This window comes from Mytilus galloprovincialis, chromosome 13 (assembly GCF_965363235.1).
Source record: "Mytilus galloprovincialis chromosome 13, xbMytGall1.hap1.1, whole genome shotgun sequence".
In the NCBI taxonomy this organism is placed as follows: domain Eukaryota; kingdom Metazoa; phylum Mollusca; class Bivalvia; order Mytilida; family Mytilidae; genus Mytilus; species Mytilus galloprovincialis.
This window is the reverse complement of record NC_134850.1, coordinates 7,545,568-7,565,786: the sequence shown is the minus strand read 5'-3', so window position 1 is coordinate 7,565,786 and position 20,219 is coordinate 7,545,568. Positions and strand designations below refer to the sequence as shown.

At 33.9% G+C, this 20,219-nt stretch overlaps 1 protein-coding gene across 5 annotated transcripts in view; it reads left to right on the top strand.

The window, feature by feature from the left end:
• LOC143057688 (voltage-gated potassium channel subunit beta-2-like) overlaps positions 1 to 20,219 on the top strand; it is a 68,489-nt gene that overhangs the window by 39,854 nt on the left and 8,416 nt on the right. For 2 of the 5 annotated variants that reach the window (XM_076231047.1, XM_076231044.1), the window contains exons 9-12: positions 16,414 to 16,500; positions 17,097 to 17,303; positions 18,540 to 18,634; positions 19,113 to 19,233. The exons of 2 other annotated variants lie outside the window; for them this stretch is intronic. In XM_076231047.1, the coding sequence (XP_076087162.1) occupies positions 16,414 to 16,500; positions 17,097 to 17,303; positions 18,540 to 18,634; positions 19,113 to 19,233 (510 nt within the window). One more of the 5 variants, XR_012972792.1, reaches the window with a different exon arrangement.

Genomic DNA, 20,219 nt, shown 5'->3' with positions numbered 1-20,219 from the left:
TAGAGTGATTCACACTGAATCATGTTCATGATTAATTGTATTGTTATGATTGTAGAGTGATTCACACTGAATCATGTTCATGATTAATTGTATTGTTATGATTGTAGAGTGATTCACACTGAAGCATGTTCATGATTAATTGCATTGTTATGATTGAAGAGTGATTCACACTGAATCATGTTCATGATTTTATTGATTCAATGTTTAACAAGCAAAGTATGTATACATTGTATATATTTGTTTAGTTTCCAGCTGTTCAATTTTTAGAAGTAAACAATCACTGCCAGAATAAACAAAAGAGAATATTATGTACCATGACAACTTTACATAATTTTGAATGATTTCAATTTTATTTTGCATGTGGTGACTGAATGTTGTGGGAAATTTCACAGTTGAAGGCATTTTTTGCACTTCGCTTCCTCATCATTTCCCATTCAACCAAAATTGTTTAATAGCTGTTTTAACCCCTTGGGGCTCTCTGTGTCTGTCCCATATAAGGTTACAAATTTTGATTAAGGGTAGGTTTATGAATTTGTAGTCGCATGAACTAAAACTAAGTTCTCATGTTCATTTTTCTGTGAACTTTGAAGAATATATAAAATAGGATTTCGATTGCACTGTTTGGACCTCAATATTTCATTGTAAAGTTTAAAGTTTGGTTGAAGAAGGTATAGTTTTGGTTTATGGTCAGTTTTAGTTTAAGAAAGATTACAGATTAGGTTTGTGGTAGCTTAACATAATCATCTTGAATTTGATACAAATGATTTCTTTGACATGTTTACATGCTTACATTGCCTAAGCTGTTTTTGGCAAAACCTTTCAGAACTTTGGGTCCTCAACTTCATACTTTTTTTTTGCCTTTTTACTCATTTTGATTCAAGGGTAACTGATGAGTCTTTGAAGACGAAACATGTGTCCCGGCATATACAATGTTATTCCTGGTCTCTATGATGAGTTTATGGACATACTTCAATTTATTAATTTATTTTCTTCCTATGTGAGGATTGCATGGTACTGTAAGTAGTTGAATGAAAAAAATAATGAATTGTACAAAAATGTGAAATTAAGTATTTAATAGTGTTAACATGTTAAAAGTTTATTTATAATTGTATATATGTATATGTATATAAGTCCTGTTGTATATTTGAAGTATATTTCACCACACATATCTCATTCAAAGGTTGTGAATATTATTTAAGGATTGTTTTAACTGTAATATTGATATATATGGCCTCTTACCAAAATGTAAATAATCCTCAATTTATATAATTTATGCTAGATCAAATATAAATGAATAATAAATGGACAGCAAAGTGAGTCATATTTTAGTTATATAATGCAAATTATCTGAATGGAGTAGTCTCATTTCAACTTCTTAAAACCTTTATATTTTAGAAGTTAGAAGACTTGGATGCTTCATACTTTGTGTATAGATGCCTTGTGTTACACAGTTTCTTTCTGTCATATGTCCATTGTCCGTGGCCTCATTTTCATAGTTCAGTGATTTCTTGAAAAAAAGGTTAAGATTTTTTTGTAAAATGTAAATTTCTTTCTTATTATGAGTAATAGGGTAACTATATTTAGTATGTGCCTAACTTGCAAAATTTAAGACAATTTTCATTTGACTTTGACCTCCTTTCATAGATCAGTGAACAGGGTTAAGTTTTCATGGTCCATGTATCAGATACTATAAGCAATAGGTCTATTATTTTTGGTATATGGAATGATTGTAATGTGTACATGTCCATCTGGTAGATGTTATCTGACCTTGACCTGATATTCATGGTTCAGTGGTTAAAGTTAAGTTTTTGAGTTTTATTCTTTTTTTCTAAATACTGTATGCAAAGGTCACCTATATTTGGTGTATGGAAATATTTTATGATGTACATGTCAGTCTCACATATTATTTGACTTTGACCTCATTTTCAAGGTTCATTTCTCAGTGTTGAGTTTTTGTCGAGCCTGCATCTTTTGTTGCAGAAAGCTCCACATATGGATAGTGATCCGGCGGCGGCTAACTTCTTAAAAGGTTTATATTTTAGAAGGTGAAAGACCTGTATGCTTCATACTTTGTATAAAGATGCCTCATGTTACGAAGTTTCCGTCAGTCACATGTCCAATGTCCTTGACCTCATTTTCATGGTTCAGTGACCACTTGAAAAAAAAAAAAAGAGTTCAGAATTTTTGTAATGTTGAATTCTCTCTTATTATAAGTAATAGGATAACTACATTTGGTATGTGCGTACCTTGCAAGGTCCTCATGCCCGTCATACAGTTTTCACTTGACTTCGACCTCATTTCATGGATCAGTGAACAAGGTTAAGTTTTGGTCGTCAAGTCCATATCTCAGATACTATAAGCAATAGACCACTTTCGACTTCATCCGTCACCGTAAATTATACGCGCCTTTCTGACGTCATTTACCAGAAAGAGGGTGTCGCCTGTATTCCTGCACTATTTACGTTCATCAAGCGTCTTAGTGATCGTCATTGTGCAGGATGAACTAGAAATAATAGTTGTTCTGTAGGTACTTAATGACAATTCCCTGATGACAGCAATGCTGATTGTCAATTTTGAGAATTCAATTTGCCGAATAATTCGTACAATATAGAATTATAGTTTTCCAACCGCTAGCTCAACATTGGAATGGAAATGACGTTCACTTAAACCAGAGTTTTTGACGGAAATGCATCGAACTCTAAAGTTGTCTATAGGGCTAGTATATTTGGTGTATGGAAGGACTGGAATGTGTACATGTCCAACTGGCAGGTGTCATCTGACCTTGACCTCATTTTCATGGTTCAGTGGTTATAGTTAAGTTTTTGTGTTTTGGTCTGTTTTTCTCATACTTTATGCAATAGGTCTACTATATTTGTTGTATGGAATGATTGTAAGGTGTACATGTCTAGCGGGCAGATGTCATCTGACATTGACCTCATTTTCATGGTTCAGTTGTCAAAGTTTAAATTTTCAAGTTTTGGTCTTTTTATCTATTATATGCCAAAGGTCAACTATATTTGGTGTATGGAAATATATTATGATCTTTATGTCAGTCCCGCAGGTTTTATTTGACCATGACCTCAATTGCACAGTTCATTGCACAGTGTTAAGTTTTTGTGTTTTGGTCTATTTTTCTTAAACTATAAGTAGTTGGTTAACTATAATTGTTGTATGGAAGCTTTGTTAGCTGTACATGTCTGCCTGGCATGGTTCATCTGACCTTGACCTCATTTTCATGGTTCATTGGTCTGTTTACCTATCTTGGTTAATGTTAAGTTTATGTAGCAGGAACAATTCTGCTGAAGATTCGGGGATGCAGACCACAGCTAATTCTAGTTTGTAAACTGGTGTGTGCGGAAAACGACTGATGCCAAAAGTGATGCGCTATAATATATCTAAGTAAATGAAAACCAAAAACTGAAAACAATATATAATTTATTCAACAAAGTACAACTTTTATTATGTAAAGCCAAAAGTGTAGAAATGGAGCATTCAATATGATTTCAAATTACCATACTAAGGAGGCATGTAGCAAATGCACTAACTTAATGGATACTTAGTTGGAAAGCCTGGCTTTCCTTGGTTGGACTGAATGTCAGTCCTCAGAGGATTCAAAATTAGAATCTAAAACTAGTTATATAAAATATATAAATTTCTCACAGAAGTTAACCAAAGAATTTGCAACGATGCAAATATTAAACTTTACAATATAAATAAATATCTTTAACCAATGAATTAAAATAGCAAAAGCTATGTAATTTAACAAATATATCCTTAATAAGCTTCATGTAAATTAATTAACAATGAAATACATCAAATATGAAATTTAGAGTTTTACCAAAGGGAGCTAAAAATTAACTAATAACTCTGTCTGCTACATTTATATGACAGTTGTAATAAAGCTTTATACTTAGGACTATCAACATAATATCAATGATTAGTAAAGAAGGCGAGACATTTCAGTGTGTGCACTCTTGTTTTGTTTTGGTCTGTTTTTCTTTAACTATAAGCGATAGATCACCTATATTTGTATAAATGAACCCAATTTCAAGTGTTCAACGAAAACCATGTTTTCAATCGACTTTGTATACAGAGATTGTCAAAACCGCGAAATCAAATACTCAGCCCTTGTGAAAATGGTGCAGGATATCTCAGGATAATCTTGAGAAAAATCACAGGGCAATCTTGAGATATCCTGATCCTGAGATAGGGTTAAACATGGGACGATTTTGGAACAAGGATATTCCAGGGACATCCAGGGACCATCCAGACCATAAATATCCTAGTAGAAAATCCTGTGATAAGCCTGTGCTCAGGATTCATTAGGTCCTGGTCTCAGGAAATTATCCTGATGTCAGGATCCACAAATATGCAAGTTTTCAGCTATCCACCAAAATTGATACCCAAGAAAATAAATGAATCCACAGTATATGAGAAGAACTAATTACAAAATTGAACATTGAACAATGTACCGTAAAAATCAGGTTCGTGTTAGACGAACCATGTCAGAAAACATGTACACAGTGAAATCAATTGAAAATCTATAGCTTAAGGTATCTGAAATACAAACATGATCATGACAACTGAGCCATGAAATCTGAGGTCAAAGTCAGATGAATCCTGCCAGACAGACATATAAATCTGGTAATCATCCTACATACCAAATTTAGTTGATCTATTGCATATAGTAACTTAGAAACGGAACCCATATACCGAACAACATTTTTTTTTAAAAGCAATCATTGTCCAGAGAGTCATTGGACCATAAAAATGAGGTCAAGAACAAAACATTCTGAATATACGACAGACGAAAACTTTGCAACATAAGGCATCTGCATATAAGGTACCTTCTGTGATATAAAGATAAGATTAACAGCACTTTTTTAAGAATTGTTTACTATGAAAATTTGTAATGAGGGATCTGAAGGTCTGACTGATTAAATTGAGTCTGTGGTTGATTGTTTTATAAAGTATGAAAGACCAATAGTTCACTACAGATAGATATTTTTATTTTAAAGTACAACTTGGTACATATACATGAAATACAATATATTACAATTTTAAACATAAGCAGTCAATAAACATATATATGTATACCAACCAGCCTTTAGAGGCTTATGATGCACTGTCATTTATGACGAAAAATTATATGAGTACATTTCAAATCCATTAGTCCTTATTATATCAGAGGCTTAATTCTTATAAGATACAATGTAGTTTCGATATATCAGTTGTGTTTAATAATTAAATTAGAAAATAAGTAACTTAATAATTATGGTTTGATAATGTAAGGGTTGTACATGGAAAATTTGGAAGATAAGAGTTGTCTCTCTTTGTATGTATCCATTATATTAAGGGGAAAAAATAGAAATTGAAAAATACAATAAAAGAGAATTTATCACCTAGAATTTACTAAATTCTGACAGTTGATCTATATAATAGTAATTTGTCATTTGCTGTGAAAGCAAAATAGTATGAAAACACTATGGTTAATATTGGAAAATGTATGGTGCATGTAAATGCATACAAGTAAAAAATTTGACACTATTTATCACAATAAGAACATACCAGCATGTTTAACAATGAGCTAACCAGACCCTATTTAGTACAATGCAGGTCTTATAAAAATATATATTTAATGACTAGAGTTTGTATTAATGTGTAGTTTGTCTTTTCATCTTGGTGTTAATTTGGGCTATCTCCCTTTATCAAAATTGAAAAATTAACATTTGCTTCAGTTATTTGGATGTATTTTGTTTGCTTTTTACTTTTTATACGCCCATCGTCTTTTAGACGGGACGTATTATGGTATACCGTTGTCCGTCCGTCTGTCCGTCTGTCCGTCGTCCACACATCGGACAATAACTCAAAAACACTTTCACCAATTTCCATGAAACTTAGTGAATTGTTTATATCTATTGACGTAAGCTCCCTTTCGTTTTTTTTAAATTCAGATTTTAAGTTTTGGATTTATGGGGCTTTATTCATAAAAAAAAGGGGGATTTTCAACACTTCGGACAATAACTCAAAAAGACTTTCACCAATGTCCATGAAACTTTGGTGAATTGTTTATATCTTTTGATGTAAACTCTCTTTTAATTTTTATAAATTTCAGATTTTAAGTTTTGGATTTATGGGGCTTTATTCATAAAAAAAAGGGGGATTTTCAACACTTCGGACAATAACTCAAAAAGACTTTCACCTATGTCCATGAAACTTTGGTGAATTGTTTATATCTATTGATGTAAGCTCCCTTTTAATTTTTATAAATTTCAGATTTTACATTTCCGTGTTATGAATTTTTATTCTTAAAAAAGGGGGGATTTTCCAATTTTGGGACAATAACTAACACTTTCACAAAATTTTATGCAACTTTGATAAATTGTTTATATCTATTGACATGAGCTCTCTTTCCATTTTTATAAATTTTAGATTTTACGTTTTCTTAAGTAATGAATTTTTATACTTAAAAAAGGGGGATTTTATGTAACTTTGGGGAATATATTAATGTAACATCCCTTTTGATTTGTATATATATTTCTAGTTGATCATATAAATTCATTTAAAGGATAAAAGACAAGATAAAAGAGCAACGGGCGTATCATGCGCTAAAGCGCAGCCCTTTATTTTAAAGATAGCTTCCTTAGTTTACAAAGTGGTTCTATTGGGTTAAAGTGAATTTGTATTATTGTGTATATCATCGTCTCATGTTTATATAAAAAAGAAAATGTGGTATGATTGCCAATGAGACAACTGTCCACAAGAGACCAAAATGACACAGACATTAACAACTAAAGGTCACCGTACAGCCTTCAAAAATGAGCAAAGCCCTTGCTTGTTCATGATGTGATCATACATGTATATTCCACAAAGTGTTTTGTCTTGAGTTAGTTTGAAACAGTTATAATTCAAGCTTTTTTCAACAGTAAAATGATTCACCTTACATATTTTATACACAAATTGTATGCTCTGTAAATGTAACACATCTTACTTTAACATTTATGTTAAAAATTTACATTGCATTCACATTACCACTTAAAACGTTCATGTACACTTTTCTCAAAATTTCTTACAGGGTCTAAGCATAAGTTGTCAAACTCAAAAGTGTGAATAGAATTGTTACATGTAAGAAAATTTATGTTACTGACTGACGAGAAATTGGCTAATAAATGAGTAGATTTTGAACATAAATATTTATATATTGATCAGCTTTTCGATAAAATTATTATGAACGTGTAGAATAGTTATTTTTGATCTGTTTTTTGTCGAGCCTGCAACTTTAGTTGCAGAAAGCTCGACATAGGGATAGTGATCTGGCGGCGGCGGCAGAGGCGGCGGCGGTGTTAGCTAACTTCTTAAAAGCTTTATATTTTAGAAGGTGGAAGACCTGGATGCTTCATACTATGTATATTGATGCCTCATGTTACGAAGTTTCCGTCAGTCACATGTCCAATGTCCTTGACCTCATTTTCATGGTTCAGTGACCACTTGAAAAAAAAGATCAGATTTTTTGTAATGTTGAATTCTCTCTTATTATAAGTAATAGGATAACCATATTTGATATGTGCGTACCTTGAAAGGTCCTCATGTCTGTCAGACAGTTTTCACTTGACCTCGACCTCATTTCATGGATCAGTGAACCAGAATAAGTTTTGGTGGTCAGGTCCATATCTCAGATACTACAAGCAATAGGGCTAGTATATTCGGTGTATGGAAGGACTGTAAGGTGTACATGTCCAACTGGCAGCTGTCATCTGACCTTGACCTCATTTTCATGGTTCAGTGGTTATAGTTAAATTTTTGTGTTTTGGTCTGTTATTCTCATACTATATGCAATATGTCTACTATATTTGTTGTATGGAATGATTGTAAGGCGTACCTATCTAGTGGGCAGATGTCATGTGACCTTGACCTCATTTTCATGGTTCAGTGGTCAAAGTTAAGTTTTTGAGTTTTTGTCTTTTTATCTAATACTATATGCCATAGGTCATCTATATTTGGTGTATGGAAATGTTTTATGATCTTTATGTCAGTCGCTCAGGTTTTATTTGACCGTGACCTCATTTTCACGGTTCATTGCACAGTGTTAAATTTTTGTGTTTTGGTCTATTTTTCTTAAACTATAAGTAATAGGTCAACTATATATGTTGTATAGAAGCATTGTTAGCTGTACATGTCTGCCTGGCATGGTTCATCTGACCTTGACCTCATTTTCAAGGTTCATTGGTTTTTTGTCGAGCCTGCAACTTTTGTTGCAGAAAGCTCGACATAGGGATAGTGATCTTGCGGCAGCGGCGGCGTTAGCTAACTTCTTAAAAGCTTTATATTTTAGAAGGTGGAAGACCTGGATGCTTCATACTTTATATATAGATGCCTCATGTTACGAAGTTTCCGTCAGTCACATGTCCAATGTCCTTGACCTCATTTTCATGGTTCAGTGACCACTTGAAAAAAAAGTTCAGATTTTTTGTAATGTTGAATTCTCTCTTATTATAAGTAATAGAATAACTATATTTGATATGTGCGTACCTTGCAAGGTCCTCATGCCTGTCAGACAGTTTTCACTTAACCTCGACCTGATTTTATGGATCAGTGAACAAGGTTAAGTTTTGGTTGTCAAGTCCATATCTCAGATACTATAAGCAATAGGGCTAGTATATTCGGTGTATGGAAGGACTGTAAGGTGTACATGTCTAACTGGCAGGTGTCATCTGACCTTGACCTCATTTTCATGGTTCAGTGGTTATAGTTAAATTTTTGTGTTTTGGTCTGTTTTTCTCATACTATATGCAATAGGTCTACTATATTTGTTGTATGGAATGATTGTAAGGTGTACATGTCTAGCGGGCAGATGTCATGTGACCTTGACCTCATTTTCATGGTTCAGTGGTCAAAGTTAAGTTTTTGAGTTTTGATCTTTTTATCTAATACTATATGCCATAGGTCAACTATATTTGGTGTGTGGAAATATTTTATGATCTTTATGTTAGTAGCGCAGGTTTCTTTTGACCGTGACCTCATTTTCACAGTTCATTGCACAGTGTTAAGTTTTTGCGTTTTGGTCTATTTTTCTAAAATTAAGTAATAGGTCAACTATATATGTTGTATAGAAGCATTGTTAGCTGTACATGTCTGCCTGGCATGGTTCATCTGACCTTGACCTTATTTTCATGGTTCATTGGTCTTTGTTTAGTTAATCTTGGTTAATGTTAAGTTTATGAGACAGTCATGGCAGTTGTAATAAAGCTTTATACTATCAACATAATATCAATGATTAGTATAGAAGGCGAGACATTTCAGCGTGTGCACTCTTGTATCATTGAGTTTGAATTTTGGAGGTTTATATAGTTACCTCATTTATTAATAAAATGATATTGCAAAAGAAACGTTTGTGAAGAGTAATCCTTGTGAACAAAATTTACAGTTTGGTATTAGTAAGCATGATACATTTATCAATTTAAACCTTTATCTGAAAAAGGAATGTTGACCACAAATAATATCGAACTACAACATATTTAACTTGAAACCTATTAAAGTTTTACAAAATTTACTTTTGACTTTCTTATTCATGAAAAAAAGTGTTTACATGTATATGAACTATATCTTTCAAAGACTTTTTTGATAATGATCTGTTGAATACAACTGTCTGAGATACAGTTGAATACAACAGATCATTATCAAAAAGGTCTTTGCAAGACATATTTCATATTTATGTAAACTCTTTTAAGCTCATCTTGCTTAAAGGGCTAAGTGAGCTTTTCTCATCACTTGGCGTCCATCGTCGTTAACTTTTTTATAAATTTTTCTCCTCTGAAACTACTGGGCCAAATTTAACCAAACTTGGCCACAATCATCATTAGGGTATCTAGTTTTAAAAATTTGTCCAATGACGCCACTTACCAACTAACATGGCCGACATGGCTTAAAATAGAACATAGGGGTAAAATCCAGTTTTTGGCTGAAACTGAAGCATTTAGGGCAAATCTGACATGGGGTTTAAATATTCATCAGGTTAAGATCTATCTGCCCTGAAACTCATTTTTTTTGTTACCGTAATTTGACAACTCATTCCTTATGCATAAATGAAACGAAACACAAGTTAATAATTATAGTGGTTTATGTATAAATTCAATAATTATTTTAATTATACCCCCGCTTTAAAAAAGGGGGGGTATACTGTTTTACCTCTGTCTGTCCTTCCGTCAGTCAGTCTGTCCGTCCCATGAATATTTTTCGTTGCATTTTTCTCAGGAACTACAATACAAGGATTTCTGAAATTTGGTTTCAGGGTTTATCTAAGTCAGCTATACCGTATGATGTGTTTTCAGATTGATCACTTGACAACTTTCTGTTTACCGAACACTTGTATGTTTTTACACATGATAGCCAAGTTGAAAATTTTCGTCACATTTTTCTCAGGAACTACAATACAAGGATTTCTGAAATTTGGTCTCAGGATTTATATAAGTCAGCTATACCGTGTGATGCGTTTTCAGATTCATCACTCGACAACTTCCTGTTAACCGAACACTTGCATATTTTTACACTATTAATATTATCCACTTGCGCTTGGGTTATTTTTACACTATATATATTATCCACTTGCGGCGGGGGTATCATCAGTGAGCAGTATCTCGCAGTTTCACTTGTTGTTTCAATATCCTGAAGAGGTGTGGAATATATATTTTGGCTCTCTTGGCCTGTCTACTTCCTCCTATGTAAAGTTAGTTTTTGAAGTAAATACCAGAGAATTTGGAAGTATTGATGTAATGTTCTTTGTGTAATAATGTGTTCTCAGATCACCTGAATTATCTTATTTAAGGAATGACTTAGACTTGCTACATGTCCCTTCCTAATTACGTTTTTTCTTTTTTTTTCAATTTTGCCCCTTTAATAATTTTACTGCTATAACTAGGAGATTACAATTATACTGATATCTGCAGGAGGAAGGGCAATCAGTAGGCTGGCACTTATCAATAAACATATAAATAGGTAAGAGAGAAATAATAGAAAGGGAATTGTAGCAAGTCTAGGAATGACTAATATTTTTCTGTCTTATGAAGAAATAACATCAATAATGTGGTGCACACTGAATAACACTGGCATAGCCAAGTGAGCTTTTCTCATCATTTGGCGTCCGTCGTTGTCGTCGTTAACTTTTTACATTTTGAACATTTTGAAGCGGGGGACTTAGTTTAACATAGGACCCTATGGGAAATGCATACAAATGACTTCTTTTAGAGAACCACTGAATGGAATGAAACCAAACATGGCATGAATGTTCCTTATGAGGTGCTGACCAAGTGTTGTTACTTTGTAGCCGATCGATCATCCAAGATGGCCGTCAGCGGGGGACTTAGTTTAACATAGGACCCTATGGGAAATGCAAACAAATGACTTCTTTTAGAGAACCACTGAATGGAATGAAACCAAACATGGCATGAATGTTCCTTTTGAGGTGCTGACCAAGTGTTGTTACTTTGTAGCCAATCCATCATCCAAGATGTCCGCCAGCGGGGGACTTAGTTTAACATAGGACCCCATTGGAAATGCATACAAATGACTTCTTTTAGAGAACCACTGAATGGAATGAAACCAAACATGGCATGAATGTTCCTTATGAGGTGCTGACCAAGTGTTGTTACTTTGTAGCCGATCCATTATCCAAGATGGCCGCCAGCAGGGGACTAAGTTTAACATAGGACCCTACGGGAAATACATACAAATGTCTTCTTTTAGTGAAACACTAAATGGAATGAAACCAAACATAGCATGAATGTTCCTAATGAGATACTGACCAAGTGTTGTTACTTTGTCGCCATTGCAACATCCAAGATGGCCACCAGTGGGGGGACTCAGTTTAACATAGGACCCTATGGGAAATGCATACATAAGTCTTCTTCTAAAGAACCACTGAATTGAATGAAATCAAACGTAGCATGAATGTTCCTTTCCTTATGAGGTGCTGGCCAAGTTTTGTTGTTACTTTTAGCCAAATTTTATATTTTTTTATATGATTTCAAAACCCCAAGTAGAATCAGGTGAGCGATACAGGCTCTTGAGAGCCTCTAGTTTATGTTATTTTGAATAGACAGAAAAAAATATTACAGTCAGTTCCAATTATTTAATTCTAAATTTGATTATAACCGGCGTAAATCAAGAAAAACATTGTTGACATCACGGTCACATGAAAAAATTATGTCTTTGGGCTGATAAACAAAACAATGTGAGCCAATCAGAAGAAACATTACAACGAAAATTAAATTATATGAGTTTTCACATCTGTTATTATAATATTATCTCTTTATACAATGATTAACACTATGTCTGGTGGATAGAATTGTTTATCTCTGGGTCTCCTGTATAGATATATATTGTTAATATCTCCCACCCTGTCTTAACACCACTACTCTGCCTCTGTCAGCACATACTACATCCACCACATGAATATTCATATTTATATTTTATACTGGTGCTGGTACATAATGTTTAAACTGATGAACAATAACAATAAAATGTAAAAAATGTGTTTCTTCATTACATTCACATGATTAACATCCTGATATGGTCACTTCATATATCTTGGCATCCTTGATTGTACCGGTTTTTCGTGTCCTACATCCTATATAGAGTTGACCTGTTGAAGTGAATGTAAGAGCCCATGGGAATATTATGTTTATGTCACTTGTTTTATAATATGTCATCAACAGGCCAACATTGTTCAGGATATGAAGTGTACTAGTCCTTGCATCAGCTACAATAACATTGTCTTTAGGTGTTGTCACTATGTCTGTTGGATAGAATGGTTCATCCTTGTTGATCTCTGTATCTCCTGTATAGATATTGATTATATCACCATCCTGTCCTAACACTACTACTCTATATATCTTATCACTTACTCTATCCACCACATAAATATTCCCGTTACTAGTGCTGGTGATAAACAAGGGACCAGAAAATATAGGTTGTTGATGTTGATCATGTTCATACACTCTTTCATGGTCTCCATTCTGATTCATTAGTATTACAGCTCTTCTTCCTTGTTTAGGGTAGCCTTTATTGACACCTCCTACTAGAACTTTATTGTCACTGGTGATATGGATTGCTGTAGGAATGAATGGTGACACATTATAGACTGAGTCTGTTAGTGTACCTGTATTACTACTGATTTGTTTCAGTCTCGATCCCTCAGTAGCTATAAGTAGATTATTTGATTGAGTAATAGCCATACTATAGACCTCGATATTAAAGCTGGATAGTATGTTTAGTTTGGTTCCTTCAGGTTTTACTCTTTGTAATACTTTATCTCTGTAACTACTTATCCACAATGAATCATCATGACAATAAGACAAATAAGTTACTGTAGATAGTGTAGTTTTATATTGTTTATAAATGTTCAGTTCTACACCAGTCAGTTGTCCAACATCTTTGATGTTTACTACCTGATGATTCTCTGTGTTTTTTAATTCTGGATGAACCTTTTCTTTACAATGATCACACAGTAATTTACTACAGTCAATACACTTCCACTTTATTGGTCGGTCAGTTTCACATATTCCACATTTAGCTGGGGCTTGACTTCTTATAATAGACTGGGACAAAGCCATTTTAGATAAATTTATATGACGTATTTTCTTCCTGGTTTGTATCTTAAATTTGTGTAAACACTTATCAATAAACTTTGTTAAACTATACGATTTGGTCCTTCATGTGAAGTCAAGGTTGTTAAATACCCAGTTGTATATTTGTGTAAACACTTAAATTTATTATACCAGATAAGAATCTGACAACTATCGTAACAGTAGTATTGATTTAAAGTATTTGTTTGTGTTTTCATAAGATTTATTAATTTTTTTATCTGGGGTATTTTAAATTCTTTTCTGGTAATCCGGCATCGTCGTCCATTTGATGTAAACTATTTCAAACATCTTCTTCTCTGAAACTGTTGAACCAATTCCAACCAAACTTAAGCTGAATGATCCTTGGGGTATCTAGAATAAAGTTTGTGTTTTATTTTCTGTTTCGTAAAAAACATGGCCCTCATGGCTAAAAATAGAACATAAGGGTAAATTGCAGTTTTTGGCTTATATCTCAAACACTAAAGCATGTTCAATTCTACACCAGTCAGTTGTCCAACATCTTTGATGTTTACTACCTGATGATTCTCTGTGCTTTTTAATTCTGGATGAACCTTTTCTTTACAATGATCACACAGTAATTTACTACAGTCAATACACTTCCACTTTATTGGTCGGTCAGTTTCACATATTCCACATTTAGCTGGGGCTTGACTTCTTATAACAGACTGAGAAAAGGCCATTATATATAAATATATAATATATTTTCTTCCTTTAAATAATACTACCTATATTGAACTTTGATAAGTGATGTGATAATGGGAAGTCAATGTTGTTAAATACCCAGTTGCATGATTTGTTTAAACACTTATTACTAAATTGATTAGATAGATAAAAACCTGAGTACTAGGTTAATAATTATATCAGCTGATTTTAAGTATTTCTGTACATCTCCATAATTTGATTTCATTCAATTTATTATTTTTTTTTTTATTTAGTTTAAATTCTCTTTTAAGCTCACCTGGCCCACAGGGCCAAGTGAGTTTTTCTCATCACTTGTTGTCTGTTGTTGTCGTCCATCGTCTTTAACTTTTACAAAATCTTCCTCTGAAATAATTGGGGCAAATTAAGCCATACATTTTGTACTTGGCCACAATCATCATTGAGGTATTTGGTTGGAAAATGTGTAGGATGGCCGGGGCTGCCAAATAAGATGGCCACCATGGCTTAAAATAGAACATAAAGATAAAATGCAGATTTTGGCTAACATCCCTAAAACTAAAGAATTTACAGCATATCTGACATGGCTTGGTTGGGTTGCTGCCCCTGAATTGGTTTTTAAGAAAATTTTCCAGTTTTTATACGACTGCAAAAAAATTTGCATCGTATAATGCTATCATGTTGTAGTCCGAAGACGCTTTTAGTGTCCGGACAATAACTTTAGTTAAATTTCTTAAATTTTTTACCAGAAGGTTCAATACCACTAAAGATAGGAAGGTTGGGATTGATTATGGGGTTATGGTCCCAAAAGTTTAGGAATTAGGGCAAAATAAGCTTTTTGTAGTTTCCAGACAATAACCTGTGTTTAAGTGTATGAATCTCTCTGAAATTATACCACAAGTTTCAATACCACAAAGGAAGGTTAGAATCAACTTTTGGGGGTTATGGCTTCAACCATTTAGGAATTAGGGGCAAAACTGGGGGGGGGGGGGGGGGGGGTTCTATGTTTTTTCTGGTTAATGGACAATTAAGACAATTTAAAAGCAGTGTAAGGGAGAAGGGAGGTAATTCAGTTACATTTAAAATACAATGTTGTGTGTGTTTGGATTTACCTCCCTTACACTACTTGTAAATTATGTATAAAGAAATGTCAGATTTTGGACTATTTGCCAAAAAAAGGGGGGATCACAGCAGAGTGTATTGCACAAAAGCAAAAAGAGGGGGAAAAACATTATTTTGGGGGGGGCAATTCATAACAGCATAGTGAATTGCACAAAAGCAACAAAAAAAAAATTCAAGTCATATAACCAATTAGAAGTTCTTTGATAACATTTATTCTGTGTAAGAAACCTATTATATGTCAAATATTTAATTACAATCCAAATTCAGACCTGTTACAAGTGCAAATATTGTGTCCATTTTTGTCCCAACTGTTCAGGGTTGGACCTCTTCGGTCGTATTCAGCTGCGCTCAGGGAAGCAATTTATTGGTTATTATCTTGAATGTTATAATAGATGTGGAGATAAACAGTAAACAGCAATTATGTTCAGCACAGTAATTTCTAAAAATAAGTTCACACTAAAATGATTAAACGACATCTTCAGAAATTATTGCCCTTTATAGTCAATTTTAAACAATATTTTTAAAATTTTTGTAATATTTTCAAAAATCTTCTCCTCTGAAACTAAAAAAACTTCTGAGACAAATTCAACCAAACTGGCCACATTCATTGTTAGAGTATTTAGTTTTAACATGTGTCTTATGACCCTGCCTGCCTACCAAGATGGCAGGCATGGCTAAAAATAGGACAGCGGTAATCAGAGATTTTCGTCAGTCTATTCTCGTCTAGTGTTGGAGAGTGTCCTTTGTTATATATATATATGCACATAGACCCAGGTGAGTGACACAGGGTCTTTAGAGCCTCTAGTTTTCAGGAAAGATTGAAATTCAAATAATTTTGATGACACAACTTTACTTTCATATATTGCTGAAGTATATCTCTAATGGCTGTTTCAGTAATTAGACATTATGATTCTTTGTTATTAACTATATGAGGTGGTAGTATTGATACATGTACCTTTAACTAATCCAATTTCTGTAAATTTTTACATTCTAGGTTTAAAATGTTCGTTAGAAAGACTTCAGTTAGATTATGTAGATATAGTATTTGCTAACCGACCAGACTCACACACTCCAATGGAAGGTATGTATGTGTAAAAGAACCAAAATTATAAATTTCTAAGCTCACCTGACCAAAATTGTAAAAAAGGCTATTTTCACCTGGCTTGCTTTGTTCATAGATATAACAGGACATTTGGATGATTTATCCTGCAGACACAAATTCTGTAACCACCTATAAATTTCATATTTAAACAAAAGAGAAGTTTTAGTGTCAATGACATATGATTTTAAAAGAACATTCATAAGATAGGTTTTTAAGAAAAAGCAATATGAATTAAATAATTAAATATTTTTATTGTGCCCTGCCGCCTGGTTTTCATCTGTTAGTCCATACATCCCAAAATTGGTTTCCTTTCTCTAACTTAAATATGCATCGTGCTGAATTTGTCGTTTCCACTCTAACTTAACTTTGCCGTGATATAATGCTCTGAAACTTATAAACAAAATTTTGATTTGAGACACAAAAAATACCAATGCAAATATAAAGAAAAAGTCTGAATCAGCCTTTTCCTACCATTTTTGGAAATGCATGAAAGAATTTTTTTTAATTCATTTTATTATTATTTTTTGTGTGAGTAAAATAAAGTCTGTATGATTATTGTAACTACTAAATTTTAGAAATTGTTCGGGCTTTCACATATGTTATAAACCAAGGTTGGGCTATGTACTGGGGTACATCACGTTGGTCGCCTACAGAGATCATGGAGGCCTATTCTGTAGCTCGCCAATTTAACCAGATCCCTCCAATAGCTGAGCAAGCTGAATATCACTTACTACAGAGAGAGAAGGTGGAACTTCAAATGCCAGAGCTCTATCAGAAAATAGGTATGGTTTAAGGAATGATGACTGGTTGAAGCTTGTATATTAATTTTGTTCATTAAGTTATTTTGTTTATATAGCACTTCATTTATAGGCTTTTTTGAATGAATTCACAACTCAAACTACACTCAGGGCAATTTAGAGCTTGCCAATAAAAGTAAACAAGCAAAAATATAGTCCTCTTAGGAAAATTCAAAAAGGAAAGTCCTTTAATAAATGACAAAATGAAATGCTCAAACACATCAAACGAATGGAAACCATCTGTCATATTCAATAAGTGCCAACCCTTTTTGATGATTTATAGGTAAGTTCATACTCCAAGGTGAATAAGGATTTCGTGCGAAATTCAGTAATTAAAAAATCCAAAATAAGCATAAGATGAACAAAACATATTCCATTATTATAGTGATAAACCATTATTTTAGACATCTCAGCCATTAGCCTTCTTCAATTTCGGTATTTTCCTTCTTACATCATTTGGATTCTGTTGGAAAGATGCCCTAACGAAAGAAACTAAGTCAGGGTTATTATTTTGATTTGCATATTCCTAATAATCTAAGCGATGTCCAATTTGGGTAAAGGACGGTTTTAGAAAACAAAGGATATGCAACAATGTCATAAAAGATTATGTTTTTGACCCATCAACATCAAACATTCACATTAGGAATATTGTAATTGCACTTATTTTCGCAGTGTATTTATTTTCACTAATTTCGTAGTCAGTTTATTGTTGTGAAAATAAATACACGCAAATCTAAATCCAACGGATCCAGGGGGAGGGTTCCGGGGGTTGGAACCCCCCTTATTTTGGACGATCAATGCATTTGAATGGGGATATATAGTTGGAACATCCCCCCCACCCCCCATTGTCCTGGGTTGGAAACCCCCCACCTTTTTAAAATGGCTGGATCCGCCCCTGACACACATGGCAATAATTATAGCTGTTAAACATCTAACAATAAAAAATTGTGAAAATGAATACCTGCGAACTTGTATAAAATCAGACTAAAAAACCTGACTTTATAGTTTCTTTCTGCAGAATCCAAATGATGTGTTATATATATGTTTGTCACTGTACAGCCTTCAATAATTAGCAAAACCCATGCAGCATAGCATTAGCTATAAAAGGCCACGAAATGACAAATGTAAAACAACCTTTAAGAGAAAACTAACAGCCTGATTTATGTACAAAACAAAGAAAACCAGATATGATATACATCCAATGTTACTTTGTTTCACTAGGTGTTGGTACGATAACCTGGTCACCATTGGCCGGTGGTATACTGACAGGGAAATATGATGATGGTGTACCTATTTATTCCAGAGCAGCTTTGAAGGTAAGTTGCCTTATTTATTTTAAACATATGTATGGAGGATAGGTCAGTAGTTAACCGTATAACGAATTTATCGCATGCTGGACTTTTTCTACTGCTTTTTGTTGAAGAAAAAAACAATGAAACACAACAACATTGATAGATGACATCACCATAAGCAGTAGACAAGACGTCTTAAACCCCCTATGAAATTTACAAAACCCTTACGGATCCATAGGGGTCACCACGTGACAGCTTTAAACCAATCAAAACATGTTAGTTTACCCACAGCATTATAAAAGCATTTGGACCTCTAACAATTGTTAACCGTGCAAGGGCTGTATAGCCAGTTAAGGTCGTTAAAAACTTCCATTTGCAATTGTTAATTCACAATTAGAAAATCAGTCAAACCATTGAAAGCAAAGATTCAGTTGATGTAATCCTCCCTTTTTATTTCTAACTTAATTGTATGATCATGAAAGATTTATATTTCTATGAATAGGGTTATTCATGGTTTAAAGACAAAATTCTAGGTGAGGAGGGAAGAAGGCAACAGGCCAGGTTAAGAGAGGCAGCCATTATTGCAGACAGATTAGGTTGCTCTATGTCACAGTTAGCATTAGGTAGGTAGGCCAGGTTAAGAGAGGCAGCCATCATAGCAGACAGATTAGGTTGCTCTATGTCACAGTTAGCATTAGGTAGGTAGGCCAGGTTAAGAGAGGCAGCCATCATAGCAGACAGATTAGGTTGCTCTATGTCACAGTTAGCATTAGGTAGGTAGGCCAGGTTAAGAGAGGTGTCCATCATAGCAGACAGATTAGGTTGTTCTATGTCACAGTTAGCATTAGGTAGGTAGGCCAGGTTAAGAGAGGCAGCCATCATAGCAGACAAATTAGGTTGTTCTATGTCACAGTTAGCATTAGGTAGGTAGGCCAGGTTAATAGAGGCGTCCATCATAGCAGACAGATTAGGTTGTTCTATGTCACAGTTAGCATTAGGTAGGTAGGCCAGGTTAAGAGAGGCAGCCATCATAGCAGACACATTAGGTTGTTCTATGTCACAGTTAGCATTAGGTAGGTAGGCCAGGTTAAGAGAGGTGTCCATCATAGCAGACAAATTAGGTTGTTCTATGTCACAGTTGGCATTAGGTAGGTAGGCCAGGTTAAGAGAGGCGTCCATCATAGCAGACAAATTAGGTTGTTCTATGTCACAGTTAGCATTAGGTAGGTAGGCCAGGTTAAGAGAGGCGGCCATCATAGCAGACAGATTAGGTTGTTCTATGTCACAGTTAGCATTAGGTATGTATTTAAAAGCTGAGGTTAACAAGTCTAATGGTAGCAATAGAGAGGCAGTCATATTACTGGGCAAGTTACAAAGTTTTAAGAGTATAAACTCTGAAGCTGAAGTTAACAATCCTAGTCTTAATTATAGCAGACAAATAGCTGTTCTTCATCACAACAAGCTGTTATGTCACCCACTTCATTAGGTTAAAAAGGTTTAATGTACAAACAGGACAAATTCTATAAAATATCCTTATTACTGCCAAATCACTAAATCACTTATTGCTTTTCCAAAAGAATTTCTTGAATGTTTGTAAACACAACAGTTT